At 36.1% G+C, this 22,168-nt stretch overlaps 1 protein-coding gene across 2 annotated transcripts; it reads left to right on the top strand.

The window, feature by feature from the left end:
* The first annotated feature begins 971 nt into the window (after nucleotides 1-971).
* On the top strand, nucleotides 972-20,173 carry MARS2 (methionyl-tRNA synthetase 2, mitochondrial). 2 transcript variants are annotated; one of them, XM_045558797.1, is made up of 3 exons: nucleotides 972-2,240; nucleotides 17,119-17,252; nucleotides 20,000-20,173. In XM_045558797.1, exons 1-3 carry the CDS (start codon nucleotides 999-1,001, stop codon nucleotides 20,124-20,126), a joined length of 1,503 nt encoding a protein of 500 aa, XP_045414753.1. In that variant the 5' UTR covers nucleotides 972-998; the 3' UTR covers nucleotides 20,127-20,173. The 2 variants fall into 2 exon arrangements, with proteins under 2 accessions (XP_045414753.1, XP_045414752.1); XM_045558796.1 differs by lacking the exons at nucleotides 17,119-17,252; nucleotides 20,000-20,173 and having other exon boundaries at nucleotides 972-4,034.
* Nucleotides 20,174-22,168: the final 1,995 nt, after the last annotated feature.

Genomic DNA, 22,168 nt, shown 5'->3' with positions numbered 1-22,168 from the left:
GGGGCCTAAGAATATACATTTCTAACAAAGTTCCAGGTGCTGCTAATGTTGCTGTTCTGGAAACCAGAGAACACTATTAGTTCTTAGGCTGGGTTGTGGGCTCACAGGTGTGCCATTCCATTTTATTATTAAATTTATATACTATTTAAATTAAATGAAAAGAAAAAGCCAGTCTTAGACTAAAGATGAGTGTGTTATGAACCAGGGATTAGTATTAATCCAATTCTGGGCTCCTGAGGTCTCCCCCGCAAAATCTAAGGTTCCATTACAAAAACAAACTTGAAAAACACCGTTCTAGAAGAACTTCAAGACCATTTTAAAAGAAAATTACTTTTGAGAAATAAATTTGAAAATTTTTATTTGCAGTAACATATTGCATTCCATCTCCCTGGATCTCAATCATCTTTGGCAAGAACTTGGTAGATCACAAATCTACCTCTTTTTGTTGATTTAACAAAAATTGTTTAAAGATTTCCCCTACTTTTATAGTTCTGATCCTTCTCTTAAGTACTCTTAGTAATTATTTTTCTTCTTTTCGCCCTCCTTCCCTTCCAGATTTATTTAGGCTCTAAGATAAAATTTATATGACATTTCAGACGTTGACTAGGCATTTGTATAAGCCATACTCTGTCCTGCAAAGCGCCGGCCACTGACGGGGTTTTGAGAAACGCCTGAATATAAAATTCTTGCCCACAAGCAGCTCAGCCCAAAGACGGAAATGGATCCATAAATATAAGATCAGAACCCAAAGCAGGAAACACAGGATGTTTACACAAACGTAAATACTGATCGCTATTCATTACTTCCTCTAAGCCTCCCCGTTCATGACCCTCCCTAAGCCCAGCTCCTCTCGCTGCTTTTCGGGCGAAGAGCGGTCGGCGGCGACCCCCTGGAGCCGCGGGGCCGAACCCGCGGAGGGGACGCGCGCGCGGAACGACAGAGGGCCGGCGCTCGGGCCGGATTTCATTGGCTTTCCGGCCGGAAGCTGCGGCACGGCGATGCTGCGCATGCGCCCCTCACACGTGCTACCAGAATCCCGCCCCCGCCGCCGCTTGGGCCCCGCCGGCACCATGCTGCGGATTCCTGTCTTCCGGCTGCTGGGACGCACGGGGGTCAGTAGGGTTTCTCTCCAGGAGGGATCTGCCTCACGCCACTACAGTTCGGGCTCTCTCGGTGCCCGCGACGATGTTTGCGACGCGCGTGCCTACTTCACTACACCCATTTTCTACGTGAACGCGGCGCCGCACATCGGGCACCTGTACTCGGCGCTACTGGCGGACGCCCTGTACCGCCACCGTCGCCTGCGAGTTCCCAGCGTCGCCGCTACGCGATTCTCCACTGGTACCGACGAGCATGGCCTGAAGATTCAGCAGGCGGCAGCTACTGCGGGCCTGGCTCCGACCGAGCTCTGCGACCGAGTCTCTGCCCAGTTCCAGCAGCTTTTCCAGGAGGCTGGTATCTCCTGCACTGACTTCATCCGCACCACGGAGGCCCGGCACCGGGCGGCTGTGCAGCACTTCTGGGGAGTGCTGAAGGCCCGGGGTCTGCTGTACAAGGGACTCTATGAAGGTTGGTATTGCGCGTCCGACGAGTGCTTCCTGCCTGAGACCAAGGTCACCTGGCAGCCGGGCCCATCAGGGGATTCGTGTCCTGTATCTCTCGAGAGTGGACATCCAGTCTCCTGGACCAAGGAAGAAAACTACATTTTCAGGCTTTCCCAGTTTCGGGAGCCACTCCAGCGGTGGCTGCGGAGCAACCCTCAGGCGATCACCCCAGAGCCGTTCCATCACGCAGTCCTTCAGTGGCTAGAGGATGAGCTGCCTGACCTGTCCGTGTCTCGCAGGAGTAGCCACTTACACTGGGGCATCCCGGTGCCCGGGGACGATTCACAGACCATCTATGTGTGGCTGGATGCCTTGGTCAACTACCTCACTGTAATTGGCTACCCAAATGCTGAGTTCAAATCTTGGTGGCCAGCCACCTCTCATGTCATAGGTAAGGACATTCTCAAATTCCATGCCATCTATTGGCCTGCCTTCCTGTTAGGGGCCGGCATGAGCCCGCCACACCGCATCTATGTCCACTCCCACTGGACAGTGTGTGGCCAAAAGATGTCTAAGAGCCTGGGCAACGTGGTGGATCCTAGGACTTGTCTTGATCGCTATACTGTGGATGGTTTCCGCTACTTTCTTCTTCGGCAGGGCGTCCCCAACTGGGACTGTGACTACTACGATGAAAAGGTGGTTAAATTGTTGGACTCCGAGCTGGCAGATGCCTTGGGAGGTCTTTTGAACCGATGCACTGCCAACAGGATAAACCCTTCTGGGACCTACCCGTCCTTCTGCACTACCTGCTTCCCCAGTGAGCCAGGGTTGCTGGAGGCACCAGTTCGTGCTCAGGCAGAGGACTATGCTCTGGTGAGCGCAGTGGCCACTTTGCCCAAGCAAGTAGCAGACCACTATGATAACTTTCAGATATATAAAGCTCTAGAGGCAGTGTCCAGCTGTGTCCGGCAAACTAATGGTTTTGTCCAAAGGCATGCACCGTGGAAGTTGAACTGGGAGAGCCCAGTGGATGCTCCCTGGCTGGGTACTGTGCTTCATGTGGCCTTTGAATGTTTGCGAGTCTTTGGAACTTTGCTGCAGCCTGTCACCCCAAGCCTAGCGGATAGGCTGCTGTCCAGGCTGGGGGTCTCTGCCACAGAGAGGGGCCTTGGAGAGCTCTATTTCTTGCCTCGGTTCTATGGACATCCATGCCCTTTTGAAGGGAGGAGGCTGGGACCTGAAACTGGGCTTTTGTTTCCAAGACTGGACCAGTCCAGGGCTTGGCTCATGAAAGCCCACAGGACCTAGAAACCCAGCTCTTAATTGGCTTATGGTTAAAGAGCAAATGTTATTTTCTTATTTTTCCTTTTCAGGAAACTTATACTAGTGTTTTCTGAAGTGTTGCATCAAATGAGCACATAAGCTGTGCTCTTGTGAAAAGAGATTTGTAGCCTTTCAGGTGCCTGTCCCCCTTTTCTTCGTTTATCTGTGCCCATTAACCACTGTCCTTTGTGCACTGTATGTCTAAGATGTCTCCAGGGAAAGATGGGTAAGAGACAATGTTGCCAATAGTCTCTCTTCTCATTGTACCTCCTTCCAAACCACAGTTATGTATTTTTGTCCAAACTACCTCTCATGGCTTGTTTTTCATTGGCCTGGTCTCTGCTTCTTGGGCTAATCAATGCAGTGATTCCTTTTATTGAGAGTGAGTGTTGGAGGCCCCCTACCTCAGCTTTTATGGGGTAGCCTTACTTTGTTATATATGTTGGGTCTCCTGTTAAAAAGAGATTCTTTTATTAAACCTCTAAAAACCAGTGTCATAGACCAGATGATTTTTGCCCATGTTCATTCCTATTCTTTAAATTCCCACAACTAGGACTCCATACTTAGTTAATAGTCTTTTAACTGTTGTGTTTTGTAACATTATGCTTCAACCAGCAGATGGCTCTAGTCTCACACATTTAATTATTTAAGAGTGAGGTTTCAGAATATTGAGAATAAATTAGCTTTCTGCTTTCTAATTTTTCAGATCTTTAAATTTTTACTGCACTTCTTAAGGGATAACCTACTACAACCACTGCTGTTTTAACAGCAATTTAAAAAACTCAGAATCCTCAGTTTCTTTCCAGACTACTGAAAAATGACACGCTATTAATGTTTAGTAAGCAAATAATCAGATGTATCAGATTGTTTATATGATAATATAAAGCTCTCTTAAGGTACTTGGTATGTTAAAAATTTTAAACTTCAATAACATTAGGTTACAGGTATGATTAAAACTAATTCAAAGGGACAATATTTTCTTTACAGTCTTAAATTTTGTTCTCCACATACATAATTTACCTCATGATTTCTTTTGATTAGTCAGCATGTCTAATACCATACAGAAATTGTGAAATAGTTATAATAAATGTTAACGTATTTATTTTCAAGTAGCTTTAACTGATTTTTTGCTTTTTTAAGTTATTAAAGTTTAAAAGTTTGCAAGTACGTTATTCAGATCTGTTCTGTTGCATTTGTTGAAGGTGATGGTGAAGGGAGGAAATGATCAATGCTCCGGGAATCTCAAACTGGATTTAGGAATGTTTCCAAGGCTCCATAACAAAACATCATAGACAAGATGTTATCAATTTATACAATGACTACAACATAGTAAGCCAGCATTATATCTCATAGGTGATTGGACAGCTAGGCCAAAGTTTAACATGAGAACTTGCCTTGGAATATTCATTCTAAGTATGGTAGCAAGTAGAAAGGGCTCACTACAAAGTGAAGGATTGTGCTGGTAGTTCTCCCAGATTTATTCTAGGTGCCACTATTCAGCTCCAGTTTCTGTTTATTAATCACTGAAGTGAGGAATTTCTGGTTGGAAACACTGCTTGGAAAAGAATGTTTGAAGGCATTCTAAAGGTAGAAGGACTGTTTGTACATATGTTCCTTCAGACTCTGTTCATAATTCTGGGGTTTCCATATGGCACATTCAGGTTATCTGCTGGGATTGCTAGGGCAGACTACTGGCATAGGATGGAGTGTAGTATGTTGTGGGCTGGATAGAGCAGAGAGTGGTGAAAGACGGCATGTGTTTACATGGATGAAGGAAAACAGATTTGGAAAACCAGTGGGATTAAAACCTCTGCCTATGAAGTGCCCTTAATAGCAGTGTTACAGTTCTACAGTATCTTTCCGCCCTTGAATGAACTTTTCTATGGCTTAGTGCTGGTCCATACAATGGACCTTGGCTTGCTGGAAGTTGTTAATGGAGTTCTTTTTGTGCAGCTTGTCATTTGTGCAGGCACTTAAGTGGCTACCTGGATATTTGTGGTACTGCAGGGTACAAGAAAATAGGTGAACCAGATAGGGCATAATTGTTACAGAAGACAGGATATTTTGAGTGGAGGTAAGTTTGATTTGACTTCTGTGATATGGAAGGTGAACCACTTGGATTCTCTGTAGGAGGCACACCAGGTAAAGCAAATATCCTTTGGGTACTCAGTTGATGTGTTTGAGTTGATCCAGCAGTTTAAGAATGGCAAGTGGAGGGTAGATGAAATTTAAAACTGGAGGGCATGCACTTCCAAGAGGGGACATCCTAACCACTTCTGGGAGAAGATGATGAACTTGTAGAATACTCCTACTCCAGAACTACTAATACCGTATCTGGCATCTTGTGGATCCCTTGACTAGAAAGTAAGTTTCTTCTAATACTACCCTTGAAGTTCTCAAATATTCATTTTGGTGTATTTCTGGAAGCAGTATTGCAGGAGGTGGTAAGAGTACTGCCTACATCAGGTGTTCACAGGATGTCACATTAGGAAGGTAATAACAAGATGTCAGCTCAGTAGACTACAATCCTATGTGTGAAGTCAAGTAAGTAGTGGGAAATGTATATTTTAAGTGGCACCATTGTATATTAGAGGGCTGTTCCACAAAGGAACTCATAAATTAGATACCTCAGAAGTCAGAAGACCTGTGGCTATAGGCATGAGCATGAAAAAAATACAATCTTTGATTTCACTGAAACCTCACAGTTATTCTGCATGTAGACCTCATTTTTCTTCAGGACCTGTGGACTCTGTAGGGGGTGTGAAGAGCCTAATAAATTGAATATGAAGTTGATGCCAAAGTACTTAGGAAAGGTGTAGGCTGGAATATGGGCCATGGGGCACAGGTTCTTTTTTTTTTTTTTTTCCAAGGTTGTACTTGTGACTGGGACGTAGCTCTTTAGATCTGGGAAGTTCCAAAACTGAGTGAAGCCAGTAGTTTGTCAGGTTGTGAGCCTTCAACAAGGATGACTTATAATCATGAAGTAGCGGCAGATGACAGTACCAAGCATTCAGCAAGTTCTGCCTTGGGTGTGTGGTAGGGATGGTTTCCTGGATCTCTGACTGCCCTACCTCTACCAAGTACGTAGAGTATGTAGTGGCATTGTTGGCCATGATTAGTGTAACCTTGAGTTATGGGGAAGACTAGGTCTCCTGGCTAAGACTTGGTCCTTAAGGTTGTTATATGATCAAGTCTGTAACTGCCTCTTAGAGGCAATACCCCACTATCCATAGTTCTATCAGATAACAGAACAACTCTTCTTAGTGGGAGGTCTGGGGTGCTGTAAACCTTGGTGGGTCCTTGGCTTGTCTTTTGCCAAAGTCAGTATCAGCAGACCTAAAAGGGTGTGGACGTATTGACAGCCATGTATCTATTTTTACAGCAAAGCTTTACTAATTCATAGAGTTTGTAGGGAGCTAGGGTACAGGGGTAACCAAGAGCACAAGTTCTAGAAAGCCCTTGAATCCCTTACAAAACTAAGACAGTATAAAATATGTCATTTTAGCACAACACAACTGGCCCTGTCCCTTCCTCTTGCAGGAGATCTGGATAGGATTCTTTTTATCCAGACTTCCTTATGAAGAGGAACACACCAAAATTTGGAGGTTAATATTACTAGAAGGGCCAGAACAGTGACAACCAAGTTAATTAAGGTTAATTAGTGGGGAGTTTAGCCTTTCAGGAAGAGTGTCTTATTCTTTTTGGAGAGAGAGGATAAGAGAAGCCCAGTCCAAGCTGCCTTCCTGTATCACCAATAATTACTTTGAGCAGAGGGGAAGGGACTAACCAATTTAGAAGTGAAATTGGCTTCTCCTTAGTAGGTAGTCTTCGGTTACCTAGAGTAGATCCTCTGAATTACGGTATCCACTTAACAGTAATAGTTGACCATTTAAAATACTCTGCTTATGATTGCATGATGTTAGTCAGTTTCTATATTTTCATGCGGAGGAAAGGAACTGAGAGGGACTGCATGCACACCAAGAGGATCTTCCTAGGGCCCTGACAACTAGAAATAATAACCCCCTACTGTGCCTCTTGCTATTGGGAGGTTCAGTCTTACCTGGGTCTTCACCAAAGCAAGGACTATAGTATAGAAGTTTCATCCTTGGCCATGAATTGAATTTTACCTCCTTTTAGCTTATGGCACAATTTACTCACCATGGATTTTAAAGTCCACAGCTCCTCACTTAAGAACAGGATGGTGTGAGATGTCAGGATGTTTCAGGAAACCAAGTGTGCCATGTGCAAGAAGAAAATTATAGCTCCAAGGAGAGATGAGCCCTGTCCTGAATCATTAAGCATTTCTGGATGAAACATCTGCAGAGGACCTGAAAGACTCACTGGGTAAGCTGGAGGGAGAGCTCTAGGAATAACTGGAAATGGAGATGCCACCTTTCTCCGTGTATGGTGTGGGGAAAATGTACTAATCTCCCTATGCTATCACTCTTAAGGCCATGCCATGTGCATGTACCCCTCGTTAATTGAGAATAACTGGTTTATGGGATTTAACGTGAAGATGAACCTTCAAAAACTAGATTATGATTATTACAGATTGGAGTAATTGTATTCTCTTGATTCAATATATTCCACAAAAATATGACTGATTACACATTCTTTTTCCTGATTAAAATATTTAAAAAATGATAATAACTTTTACTTTGGAACAAATTAAATAAAACAGCTTCAGTATTATGGCTTCCTTTGAAATCAGTCTAGAAGCTTTTTATTGGTTAAAAAGCTATAGATATTAAAAAATAAAGTTAATAAGCATGTTATACATTTTAGGTTTATCACTAAAATAATACAAATAGAATATATTTCTTTCAAGCCAGATGAAAAGAAAGGCTAAAGAAGACAATCTAACCGAAGACAGAAAGGGAAAAAAAAGGGCAAAGAAAAAGGAAAAATATGGTAAATAGAAGACCCACAGTAAGATGACAAATGTAAATACAAATATATCAGTAAAATTTTGTGTGATGAACCTTCTGTCAAAAGACAACAAATGTTCAAGATTAAAAAGCTAGATATGGCCGGGCGCGGTGGCTCACGCCTGTAATCCCAGCACTCTGGGAGGCCGAGGTGGGTGGATCGCTCGAGGTCAGGAGTTTGAGACCAGCCTGAGCAAGAGTGAGACCCCGTCTCTACCAAAAATAGAAAGAAATGATTTGGACAGCTAAAAATCTATATAGAAAAAATTAGCTGGGCATGGTGGCGCATGCCTGTAGTCCCAGCTACTTGGGAGGCTGAGGCAGGAGGATCGCTTCAGCCCAGGAGTTTGAGGTTGCTGTGAGCTAGGCTGATGCCACGGCACTCACTCTAGCCCGGGCAACAAAGCGAGACTCTGTCTCAAAAAAAAAAAAAAAAAAAAAAAAAAGCTAGATATATATGTAGTTAAAAAAGATAAACATAGCAGAAAGAAGACACAAGAAGAAAGAAATACTAGGCATATATTAACCAAAAGAAAGCTGGTACAGCAATATCAATATTAGACAATCTTTACTGAGGGGAAAACCATTACTAAAGATAAAGTGGGACTTAATATAAAAGGAATAATGCACTGACGAGTTCTAACAGTTATGAATTTGTATGATCTAATAGCCTCAAAATGTAAAAAGCTAAAATTGAAAATAAGAAATGTTCAAGTCTGTAAAAAGAAAATGAAACCATCACTCATGAGCTGAGAGAAACCATGCATTGAGAAAGTAAAAAATAACTCATCCTAGACGTTAAGATTTCAGTCTTCAATGCTTACTGCCAAGTGAATCATCACTGCTAAGTGTAGAAAAAAATTTATAGTAGGCAAGGTTTTGTGATTCTAAAACTTTGTCTTTTTCCATGTATGCCTGTGTGAAAATAGTAACTTGCTTTTTGAATACAATTGTCAACTGCTCAGTAAGTCCTTTTAATGGGTTAAAAAGGGAAGAATCCCATGGCTATAATTTTGTCAAATTTTCTAATTTTTAGTTCAGGAATAAGTGAAATTAAAGGGAAAAAACCAACAGTTCTCTGTTCCTTATTTGTGTTCTCTCATTTTTCCCATCAACCCTATGAGGTATTATTCTGTTTCACTGATGAGAAACTGAGTCACAGAGAGATTAAGCAACTTGGCTAGGGTTTATACAGCTTATACAACAAGAGAGCCTAGGCTCAAACTTGTCTCGATGCCAGAGCCTCAGCACCACCTTTAGTAGCAACACCACAATCAATCAATCAATGTATACTGAGGGCACTGTTTTAAGTATTGTGGGAAAGAGGAAGTAGTATAATTATATCCAAACACCTGAAGATGTAAAGTCCAAATAAGAACCTTTAATTGAAATATATCAATTAGTGTTTCAAGATGAGGAATTGGTTTCTTGATAGCTAGATTATGAAACAGATGAGTATCAAAATAGAAATTTAGAAAAACATACTTTATCATGACATATGATATACTTCACTATTGCTTTCAGCAATTTCTTTTATATCCTAAACCTGCTTATGTGTGCTAGTGCAAATTGGTAAAATTTTTAATAACTTCATAGACCCTATTTTTCTTTTTCCTTAGAAGGTTATTTTGTTTATTTTCAGAATGGTGTTCCAAATTCTAAAATATAACAGTTCTCTAAATAAAAGTATGTTGTCATAAATTCATGAATATGTATTTTAAAATGACATTTTACTAATTAATAGTTTACATTTATCTCTAAACAGGAAAACATATCAATATTCAAAAGTTTTATTTGAATTAACTACTATAGTAACAAAGCCAGAGAATTTTATTAGAGGCCACAAACACTGAAACTTTTTCATACATACAGTTTTAATACAAATGAACTTATTAAGACTCATCTATTTACTAACAATTTAAGTTCTATAAATTTACTTAACATTTATTACTGTATTTGTATGACATCTTTCCTAAGAAGCCTGCAGAAACCAGATTAAATATTCCTGACTGCAGGTATTACCAAAGCAAATACTACCCTGTTAGCATTTTAAAATGCCGTATGTTGGATAATTTGTGGTAAATTATACCTCATATCATAGTTGAGACATGCTCTTACCTTCCAAAACTAAGAGACTTTATTATGAATTGCATAAAGAATACTCAGTGCTATATTTTGCATTTTTTCTGAAATGTAGCTATTTTGTTGGACATGGGCTACACCTTGAAGAAGTATGATGAAAGCCAAGTCTCTTAGCTGTCATCTAAAGTGTATTTTAAAAAATATATCAAAAGATATTAAAATCCTTGCTAACTTGGAAAGCCAAGAAGACCTATATTTTTATTCTATGTTTTAAATTCTTCAGGATTCTGTTAAATGTAGGCAATACAGTCCCATGGTTAGCAAGGCATGACAGGTGCTTTTTCATTTTTTTTCCCCAGTTTTTCTTTTTACAGCAGGTTATGACTTGTTGACAGAATCAGACTGATCATTAAAAATGTCCAATATAGTAAGCATAGTTTAGTTTACCTTTAGAAGTCACTTACTAAAGGAATTTATAAAGGCTTTCATAAAGAGTTCTCAATCTTGGTAAATTGAGATTAATACATTAACTTTTTATATTTAAATTTCTATAAAACTTATTTTATAGAAATTCCCTACATTTTATATAAAAAGTAAAACTTAGTTTGAGTTCTGTTTGATTTTACAGCTCCTCACTGGAATATAATTAAACAAATCAAGTTATAATATGTAAGAGGCCTATTTTAGCATTATAGAATAAGAACTAACATAAGTTATTGAAATATGTATGGTTAATTTCATGAAAACTGATGGTTGGATTTTCATGCCATTTTGAGAGCTGAAAGGATTATTTTTTGTTTGGATGTAAAGGAAATACTTTAAACATTCATTATGACATTGTCTGACTTAGTATCAAAAAATAATGATTAGTTAATCCTCAAAGTAGGAAGTTTTTTCTTATTTAAATGTTTACGTGAAAATCAGCCTCTTGAAGGTAGTTAATTCATAACAAATTTTACATAAAACATTTTTGGATGTAACTGATGTCATAAAATTAGTTTTCTTGCCTAAGGAGACTATATAGCATTTCATTCTTTTTTCATAATCTATGGAGACTATCTAAAAGTGGAGCTGTCAGCTTAGGGGCATAAAAACCAATATAAATGTATGTCTGTGTAGCTAACTGCAAAAATTGGGAAATGAACGTGATCTCAGAAAAACAGATGAAAAATAGTGAAATCTTACTGCTTAACATTTAAAGTAGTGAGAAGGGGACTAGCCAAGTTAAACCAAGTTATAAAAATCCATCATTGGTAACTCTGTTAAGGTAGATGTTTAAATATTCAATATGTGAAAATAGGTAAGTCTGAACTCAAGATTTTAAACAAATTCTCTAAAGATAGACACATGGCTAGAGCATAGGCATAAAAATCTACTTGGTAAACAGGATTGTTGCTGAGCTTATTTTCATTTTTCCTTTGGCACCGACAACATTAGGATATTAGATGTGTTATTTTAATTGAAAGCTATTCTCACAGTTGGAAATAACCTTAAAATAATGCTAAAGTTAACTTTACTAGTCTATATTTGGGTACCTATTTAGGACAGGAAAAATTTACATGTATTAGTATCTTTTAAAAATATTTTGCATAATAGGTAATACTAATAAGGATTTTAGGAAATTTCTTTTACATGTTGCTAAAAATATGTTATATAAGTGTTTATTGTGTAGCTTGCTTTGGTACCAAAGTTAGACATGTTAAAAGCAAAGGTCTTGATGATTAGCAAGAAAACACATTGTATTGAAGTCATCAGAAATTGTTAATACTTTAAAATTATTATCCTTTAGATTTTTTTTTTCCAAAACACCAAAGGGAAAAAAGATACGCTTTTTTAGGCAATATTTTTTATATTAATTAAACATTTCTTTTATAAACTATCATTGGTTGTTTCAGAATTATATGAGGCTAAATATGAGGGTTTAGTCTATCTTTGTTCGTTTTTATATCATGACTTATAAAAAGGACCTTGATAACTAAAAGCTAAAACACTGATCTTTCATAGTTATTACAACTGTTTTTGCTATCATGGATATGTCACATTGTAAAATAAGAGCAAAACATCACAATTTAAGCACAATAGGTATTTTTTTGAGGGGGTACATTAATAAATTTTCATACTGCCTCTGTTCTTCTGCACAGTACAGTCTGGAGAGAGAAAGAAGGTAATATGTAATCTTTATAGAACTGAATGAAAGTAATGTAGAAGTACATCAAGACATTTTGGTAAAGAGTATAATTGTCTAAAATAAATTAGCTAAGAAAAACACTTCAATGTCAATCTTTTTTGAAGCAAAATACAGTTTCTCTCAGACTCTTAAAATTTACAAAAGTTTTAGAACAAAAATGCTTTGATATATACTGGATAAGCCTGAATAATAAATATAGGATTAAAATGTATGCTAAAAACACCAGACAAGCTGAATATTAGGAAATTGTTTTATGATAATTTGACTAGGGCTCTAGCAACATTATACTGGGCCTTACCACACAGCACGTTACTTTAAAAATAATTGTAGCAAAAAAAAATTATTAAATAGATGGAATAGCCTCAGGATATGCCAGAATATTCTTTAATATAACTATGCCATTATATTTTATTCCTCAACCTATTAAATATTTTAGCTCAGAAACATTAGGATGATATACCCTCAAAATATATACATCAATGGATAGTTCATTATCTTTTATGAGACAGTATTAAAAAGTATTTAAAGTTATTATTAGGTTATCATCGTAATATTATAAGAATGTTTTTATGTATAATTTTTATTCTTGCCTGACAGAAGGGTTTAGTTCTTGGAGTGGGCATGAAATTAAAATAGGGAAATTCTAGTATTTTCTAGTATTGTGCAATAAAATTTCATTAAATGCTAAGAGTAAACTTCCACGTAGTCAATGTAAATATTACTTATTTAACTTATTTTATTATTAATCTAATCTTCTATAAGAGGAATATTATGTCTTTACTGAAGAAAGGTTATATATTAAACAGGACGCATTTAAAGAAGTTAGTGTAGCCATTTTTTAATTTTAAAAAGTTTTAGTTGGTGTGGCAATTTTTAATTGTAAAAAACTTCTCCAGTTCTGTAAGAGCAGATAATCATAGCTTCTTTGTATTAAAAAGATGAAATATGAGTAAATTTTATTCAGTTAAGGTTAATGTTTTAGAAGCCTAGAAACCTCACAGACTAAGACTTGAGTGAAAGATAAGGAATATTGACAGTGTCACTGTGTTAAAGAAAGAAATATGTATCAAATCTGACATGCTAAATGCAGGGAATGCTTATACTTGCCAACATGCCATAAGAACTCTTATACTTTGTGTATGAATGACAAAAGAGGGCCAGGAAATAGATATGGATCTAGTCATTAAGTATATTTAAGAATAGTGTCAACTTTGGCCATAATAATTGGTATAAATGGTCATAATATGACAGATTTCTTGATATTAATATATATAGATTACATTTTATAGATATTAGTGTCTGCCAAAATTTCTAAGAGAAACCTAGAGTTTGAAATGTTTTATCAAAAACATTTAAAGGAGATAAAATACACACAAATCTAAATATAGTAAAACCAAAATAATGTGGAAACTAGAATCTACTTTACATATTTTCCTAACAAGGTAGTGTTTTTTTTCAACTATACCATATTACAACAAATGGCCTATTGCTTCATATATTCTGTATATACCATGGCTATGTCTATAAATATGAAACATCTGGAATAAAACTGAAAAATCCAACCACCAAAGATGTTTTTAAGTGGTTATATATGAGATTATCATGTTAATACGATAGCCAAATGATGACCACATTTTTCAAACTGATAAAGTTGAATATCTTGATAAAAGGTATTTGCTGTCTTATAGATATGACTTTTGTTCTATTTGTCACGGATTGTAAGTCTACATTACTTTAGTGTGTGAATTAGTAAAGGAAACCATGATTTTATCCTGTACCTCCAATATTCTGGCTATTAAGATTCTTTAATTCCTTTAAAAAAGCAAAAACATTTAAACTGAAGCACATCCAAACCCTCTTGTTACTAGACCACGTATGAGGCTAGTTGTTTTCTATTATTGGACAAAATAGTTATCCAAGATTCTACTTAATAGAATCAGTAGAGGAAGGTGGGGTAAGAATTGAATCTTCTGCTCTGAAATCTTTTCTAGGGTGAAAGTGTGGACTTCGAGAATATCGAGGTTTCAAACCTACAGATGAAGGCTGAGAAAAGCTTCTTCTCACAGAATGTAACCTTGGTTCCTATTAAGAGATTTAAAGAAAATTAGGGTTTTAATGCATTTTAAATGGCTCTATTTTATAATTACTTAAGGGAAAGATTTTAGAAAATAAGATTAACTGGGCCTGGATTCTGTGGAGAAAAGGTGTGCTTTATGAAATTCCTTCCCACTAGAAAGAGTAGGTTACCTTATAAACTTACTGCTGGACAGGGAGGCATCCTATAAAAAGAGACTCATTTCGAGGGAGCTAAGAAAACCCATATCCAGTGGTATTTCTAAATTATTAGGTTATGCTTCCTTTGTGTCATCCATGAACTTTGGCAAAGCTTTGTTTAAAAAAAGATTTATGTACTTATGATGTACAAAATTAGAGTCATATCTTGCAGGTGACAAAGCAACTATCCAGAGAAAATTATTAATACACTACTCAATGTTAATATTTTATCCTACTGTTAAGTAAAACATGCAAATGAATAGACTCTGTGTTCCAACAAATGATTTTTATTTGATCCACTGTTGAAAATAAGGATACTGGAGATACTGCTTTGCTCAAGACACTCAGAATAGGAAATTTCAGCTAAGGCATCTATTAATATAATGACTAAATGCCTACATCAGAGCATCAAGGTGTAACCAAATCCTTTTACCTAAAACTCTCATCATTGTGCTGCCTACTTTAAATGATTTGAGTTTGAATATTGTGATTCAAGAAGAATGTAAGTATTAAGGAGGTGGGGTTTATCTCATAAAGCTGAACAAAACTTTTGAAGTAGTACTTAGGCCAAATCGACTGCCCAGCCTGCAGTGAACAACAGAAATTTAATACTAAGTGTTTAGTAGTTCTTCCAAAAACTTAACTAGTAACTTATATATGGTTAAGGGAAATGAACTAAAGTTTCTAAGATAAAAAGCAAAATGTCTCTAGAGAGGCATGTTTGATTACAAACAGTTGTAATTTCCATGATTTGACCTACCAAGACTCTGAGCATTGTCTATCAACAATGAAACAATTTGCCACTGCTAGAAAAGGTGACTATCAGGAGAATGTCATAAAAACAATGGGTAATTTTTTATGGCATATCAGACCTAGGTTCTTCTAGGGTTCAAAATGTTTTAAATTGTGCAATTAAACAGACAGTTTATTCATATCACTTCAAGACACTTTGTGAAGTTACAAAATAGCATTCAAACCAGAAATGAAACACATTTATGAAGCATTGCAATGATAAATTAAAGATAGCTTATCAAAATCAGTAGTGTGAGAAAATTCACTCCAATGATATCAGGCTACATTCAGCCTTAGGCAGTGTTACAATTTTTGAGCTAAGGAGACTTCAGTGGACAATTATGATAATGACCCATTTATCTTAGTACCCTATCAAATTTTATCAGTATAAAAAGTGGCACTAGTCTGGGGCCTGTCACTAGGATATAAAAAAGAAAACTTAAACTAGAATAACTCTTCCCACAAATAGCAAATACTACATAGGGTCTATACAAAGACTGATAAATGCTTACATTATAGCTATTAGCAAGAATAATGATAAGGAAGAAAAGAAAAACATTTGTTTTTGTTGGTGGGCTTTCTGCTTTCAAAAGGACTAGAAATGTGCCATGTTCCCGAAACATAAAGAGTAGATGGCACAGCCTATAGATATCAAGATTTTCTGGGATACTTTGGAAGCCCTTTCTTCTCACTTTTGTTCCTTCTTATTTTCCCAAAATACTGACCTGCACAATACTTTTAAAGAACACTTTCAATGAACAATCTTTTAAACAATTTTTAAATCTAAAAAATTAAATTCTAGGGTTATTCTCTTTGTACTGTTTTGGCTAGGACACTGGTTCATACTTAGGTTACTTGATAAAAGCATGATTAAACAGTTTCCACATTTATCACAGTTTGTTTTTTTCAGAACTGAAATACTTTCTGATTCAGATTCCCAGCTGCTTAGGATATTAGAGATTTAATTTGAGTTATATTTAATTTTAGTGACTCAATGAAAGATGGTCAATGACTCTTGGATGGGACAGAAATTATTTCTGAAAAGTATTGTGTTCTTTAAGGATCTTCCCTCTTGCCTGACTTCTCCCCTTCTCCTCCATAGAAATCGCTTGCCTCCTTATAGGTGACCATTTATTATAATAGTAATTAAAAGTTCTGAGTTCCACCACTTAACAGTAATGTCATTTTGGGCAACTGTCTTAACCTTATTCTAAGCCTCATTTCTTTTATTAAAAACTGCCTGATTATCTCACAAAAATATTAAGTGGATAAAATGAGATGATACATGTGAAATGCTTATAAATTTTAAGTTGCTTTATGAATATAAGGTATTACTCTTGCCTTGAAAATAATATAGTAGTCAAAGTTGGTATTTTAAGCATGATTTTATAGCACATCATCAACACAAAGTTAATACAGTTTTTACAAGGAATATCATCATGGACTTTAAACAACTGTCAATGATTTAACCAAAGCTTTTCTGTAGAACAGTTAACACTGGTTAAGTTACCAAGATTTTAAGACTAATTAATATCTTAAGACTATTCCACAGTTATGACTCTGTTTTTTCATGTATAAAATAAGGGATAATAGGGTCTCTGGGATTCATATGAGTCCTTAAGTTATATGTATCAATGGCTAAACTGGAAACCATAAAGCTTCAAGGGTTAAAGTAATAGGGAAGTCTAGACCTAGCACTTATGGCTTAATCCCTTTTTAGACTACATTTTTCAATTCCAGTTTAATGTTACATTTATTTTATAATATATTAATAGGGTTAGTTACATTCCAATTTCCCTGGGACAGTGTAGGTTTATCGTAGTATTAAAGTTTTAGTTTTGAAAAATAGTTTTTGAATAGATAATTTTATAGGCTTATTAATATGGCAAATTTTGTTGGTCAATAAACACATTTCAAAAATTATATAATTTTAATTATTTTTGGCGCCCCCTTTCACTCTCAGTATCTGTATTTGAATGACAAACAGATGATTACCCATATAACAAGAAGTTGGAGCAGAGATCAGCAAAATCAAGAACTGTCTGACTACCTACCACAAGGAGCAGAAGTGAAAGCAGAATTTGATATGACTGATAAAACATCAGAGGACCTTTTCTATAGGTAAATAGGCTTGATTTCTATAAAGATAATAAAAATCAAATCAGCTACTCATGAATGAATGTGGGAGTGAGATTCAAGAGAAAATATGTGCAGGGGAACAAGGACTCCTAATTCTGAGTCCATATAATCTTTCAGAGAAGGTTAAGCTAATAATCACATTGAGACTTGGCAAGTCTCTAAGAATGTGAGTATTTCTGAGAAAAGATGGAGTTATGCTATTGTACATAACCCTATTCAGACAGATTGTAATTACAAGTCTGTCTTACTATAATAGAACAAACTGTATTAACAATAGAGAAAAGATTCTTTAGAAACTGCATGACCTGAGATTAAATCATGTTAGTAAAAACTGTATTGTTGGTTACCTTTACATTAGGAGTGTATGAAGTTATTTGACTTGAAGGATGTTTGATAAAAAAAGGCTAATTGGATAATTTCTTTTTCTTTTTTTAGTCAGAGCCCCACTCTGTCACCCTGGCTAGAGTGCCGTGGCATCAGCCTAGCTCACAGCAACCTCAAACTCTTGGGCTCAAGCAATCTTCCTGCCTCAGCCTCCCGAGTAGCTGGGACTACAGGCATGCGCCACCATGCCCGGCTAATTTTTTCTATATATTTTTAGTTGTCCAGCTAATTTCTTTTTATTTTTTAATTTTTTAGTAGAGACGAGGTCTCGCTCTTGTTCAGGCTGGTTTCGAACTCCTGAGCTCAAACGATCCGCCCGCCTTGGCCTCCCAGAGTGCTAGGATTACAGGCGTGAGCCACCGTGCCTGGCCGTGCGTGGATGATTTCTATATGAAGAAATGACCATTAGAATGAATTTTGTATACTTCTCCAAATAATTCACCATTTAGAAGAAAATTAGGGAAGTTGAATTCTCTGTAACGGGTATGCAAACTTTAAACAAAGATGGCAGTGATTTAGAAAGTAATTTTCAAGCAGCAAGTGAATAAATCAAATGAGTGTATAGTGTTAGATTTACATCCCAAATCAAAGTTTGAATCTTTAAAATAGGTTTTTAACTTCAAAAAAATCCTTTCAAAAAACCAAACAAATCCTTTCTTCAGTTTTCCAGCCTTTTTTCATATCATGGCATACCAAGACAATGATAATATTCACATGGCACACTGGGGCTAACAAAGGGGCCTGTATTTACTGGAGGTGACATAAGATTTCCTGAATTCTCCACTGCTATTTTTAATATAGTTACTAAGGCAACAAAGTCATTTATTTCCTGGGGAATGGGGGGAAGAACTTAAGTAAATAATGCTTTAAAGACCACCAGTACAGACATAAATATCTACTCTAGTTCTGTAGAAAAGCATCAGTGAACATTTGATGCAGGAAGAGCTAAGTCTTAACAAGGAATTCAGAATTTTATATTTCTCACAAATCAGATGTTGGTCAGTTTCCTCCAACTAGAAATAGGTCCACAGAATTTTGATCCGTTACTTACATGTGGGGATTTATCAATTGCTTGCTTGATACCTTCCACAAAGGAATGGAATGATATCTGTTAGATAAAGCTACAAAATCTCACTTGTTAAAAAATTAGAACCTGTCTCCAGTCTCAGATTCCCAGGCCAGATACCTAGAATGTGTCACACTGCTTGTTAGTAAGTAATATTGCTATGATGTATGTTCTAATTAATATATATTTTCTGTGTTATCCTGTTTTTTTATATATACATACATGCATCTAGATGTGTGTGTGTGTGTGTATATATATATATATATATATATATATATAATTATATAAAAGGAAGCTCTAATTACCAAGACATTTCTATAAAAGGATTTTACTTACAGATTATCACAAAGCCTCAAGTTTCAGATGATCCACAATATATTCAATTAGATTTAAAAAAACAAAATGAATGATGATACAAGTAACTGTATCCCAAAGAGCATCTGAAATTAGAAACATTTTTATTTCAAATGCTTCATGAGTGAAAATAAAATTACTATTACTGTAAATACCACAAGTCCCATCTGATGGACAAGCTACTTTACTGAGATAACTCATAGATCATGATAGACTCAGCCTTCACAAATCTGTTAACATGTACAAAATGTGAGTATTTCATTATTACCTAGGATTGTACCTATGAAATCCTTTGAGGAAAAAGGATAGCTTTTCTCAAATAAAGAATAGATATACGTGTTGCTTAATTTTCCCCTTACAACTCTCAACTCAGAGATGCTAACATGCTATTTACTGAATTCCAAGTTTCTGCAGTGTATGTAATTGCCAATTTATTTGACAGGCAACTGGGTAATGAATTAATGATGGCATTTTGCCCCGCACTGAGACTAAACAGAACTGCATCAGGTTGCCTCCCTGACTTGCAGACATTCAATGCCCTGGCCTCAAGCTACTCAGTTTTGTGGCCACAAAGGGGTAGGCAAGAGGAAAAAGCTCAGACTGACTTGAAAATAAAAAGCCCAGTGGGTTTGGATGACAACAAACAAACAAACAAACAAAAAAAAAAACAAGAAATAGATGCACACAAAGATGTTATATAAAATATATTAACTAACATATCCTTCCTAGTTTCATCTCATCTTTATGATTTAGTCACAAAGGTAATTCTCTGATTATCTTTGAAAATTTTCACTTATTATATTTATAGTATATAAAGCAAAATTAATCAAGGATTAAAAGGCTATTAACACTCCATGTTCAAGCAAAAGCTATCCTGGTTCTCTCTTTTTTCACACTCCAAAATGCTCACTCTGTTAATTATTAGGAACCATTGTGAAAGAGTTGGAGCTTTAGGACTTCCAAGGGGTTCAGAAATGGAAGAAGGAAAGAAGAAAACCAAGGGGTTCAGAAATGGAAGAAGGAAAGAAGAAAACCAAGAACGACATTCTTAAGTGTGAGGTAGCTACATAAAGCTGGATTCCTTAACACAAAACCTCTTTCCCCATATTGCTTGAATTTTTTTGTGTTATATTATACTATTGGAAATTCTACCAAACTGAATTAAATCTTTTGGGTTAACAGGCATTCTCTTTAATCCTATTCTTAGAGAAGTAGTGGCTGGGACAGATACTTTTATCTCTCCTGCTTTTATTTTCCAAATCTAGAATTCCAGCTAGTATTATTACATTATATATTTAGCACAATATAGATTTTTTTTGTGTGTGGAAATATCTTTTGTATTTAAAAACTATTATTTAGTAATATTTTGCAATTATTTAGTAATAATCATTTGTACTATGGTGGGAATTGGGCAAAACTCTTACAAAATTAAGTATGCTTAATTGCATTTCTTTTAGAGTTTTATTTGAAAATGAAAGCAGAGATGACAGTGCATAAATAATAGCTATGTAATAATATCCTTAAGCCCTACCATTTTCAGTTAAGAAGGTTAATTGAATTGGGTAGATAAGAAAAGACTCAGGGTCTACAGAAATTTGGAAAAATTCTGTTCAAAATAGAAAACAGAGGTCCTTCAGAATGCTAGTAGGCAGAAGAGGGCAAAGTGAGTCTGAAGGGAGGTCTTTTTCATTGTCAGTACACAGTTTTTTTAATTGATCTAAACAAGGATATGGTATTTGGAGAACAAGTTAGAAAGGGGATATTCAAGTAGGTAGACAGGACATTCTTCCCAGATTGAAAGAGGACAACTAGTAAGCTTAGGGAGTTCATGGGATAGGAAGAATATAGTTTGCTTTCTAGTTTGGAATTTTCCAAGAGGAAAACTGCTTTTTTAAGCAGTAAAATGAATCAAAGACAAGGATCCAGAAAGAATGCCACAAAACTTGTCAGTGGTAAGTAATGTGAGAAAATAACTGCCAAGAAGTTTGGGGCAGTTACTTTGAAGACTTTATACCTCAGGAAAGAAACTTGATTCTCGTTAGAAAATAACAACACAAAAACTACCAACTCCTAAAACTGTTATTTTTCCCAGGAAAGAAAAACTCTTACAGATGGGTTTTATCTTCACTATCTCATGAAGGAAGAAATGGAGAAGAAACAAGAAAGAGTCTAATTAAAGGACTTTCTGATTAGACATTCTCTGTTCAGGCCTAAAGACAAACCAGAATCCTACAGATACATCCCAAAGAAGTGAGAGGATCTACGGTCCCCCAAATTTTCTCTGATAAAGTAACAACCAATTATTGTTCATCTCCTGAAGTAAGGAGACGACTCTCAGCAAGGGAGGAAAGGAAGAGCTTTAGACTCCAAGTATAGAGAGGCTGCTTCTCACATCCCTGTTTTCCAAAGGGAAGAAGTGTATCAAGGAGATGTTTATGACCCATATTTCATTTAGAGAAATACTAAATGATAGTTACACTGTGGATACACTTCTTGATAGAAATGCAAAAGTGAAGTTAACATTCCAGCTTCACTGAGAAAATTATCACCAAAATATTACTAAATAATCAAGTATTGGCTTCTATTAACTAAAAAAATACATTATCAAATGAAAACTCACAAATCAATAAATGGAAAATTTATAGATTACATGTTTTAAAAATAAGCCAGATGTCAATATGGTATCACTTACTATCTTAAATAAAATGTCTTAACTATTTGGCCTGTTACTGTGTATTTTCACTTAACTGTAATCAGGCTTGGTATTACATTAACTGATGCTGTTTTAGAGTAGCATGTCTAAAAATAATGATAACACTAGAAATCCTTACTTGGTTAAGTTTACTAGTTTGAAATTTATGCCTGCTATTTTATATATGTGGATCCTAACAGGTCAGAAAATAGGTAACATCAAGACAACCATGAAACTAGTATATGGAAAACTGAAGGATTACGTCACATGGAAAAGACAAATTAAAAAATGACAATATGAAATAAAACAAGTCTCTTGAATAGCACTTGATTTCTGAGAGGAAGCAGCAGAATGCAAAAAGTATTAGCAAATTTATGCATACGTAAAAGCAAAGAGACAGAA

Source organism: Lemur catta, chromosome 8, assembly GCF_020740605.2.
Source record: "Lemur catta isolate mLemCat1 chromosome 8, mLemCat1.pri, whole genome shotgun sequence".
Taxonomy (NCBI): Eukaryota; Metazoa; Chordata; class Mammalia; order Primates; family Lemuridae; genus Lemur; species Lemur catta.
Note: the sequence above shows the minus strand (reverse complement) of the source record. Positions and strands in the feature narration are given on the sequence as shown.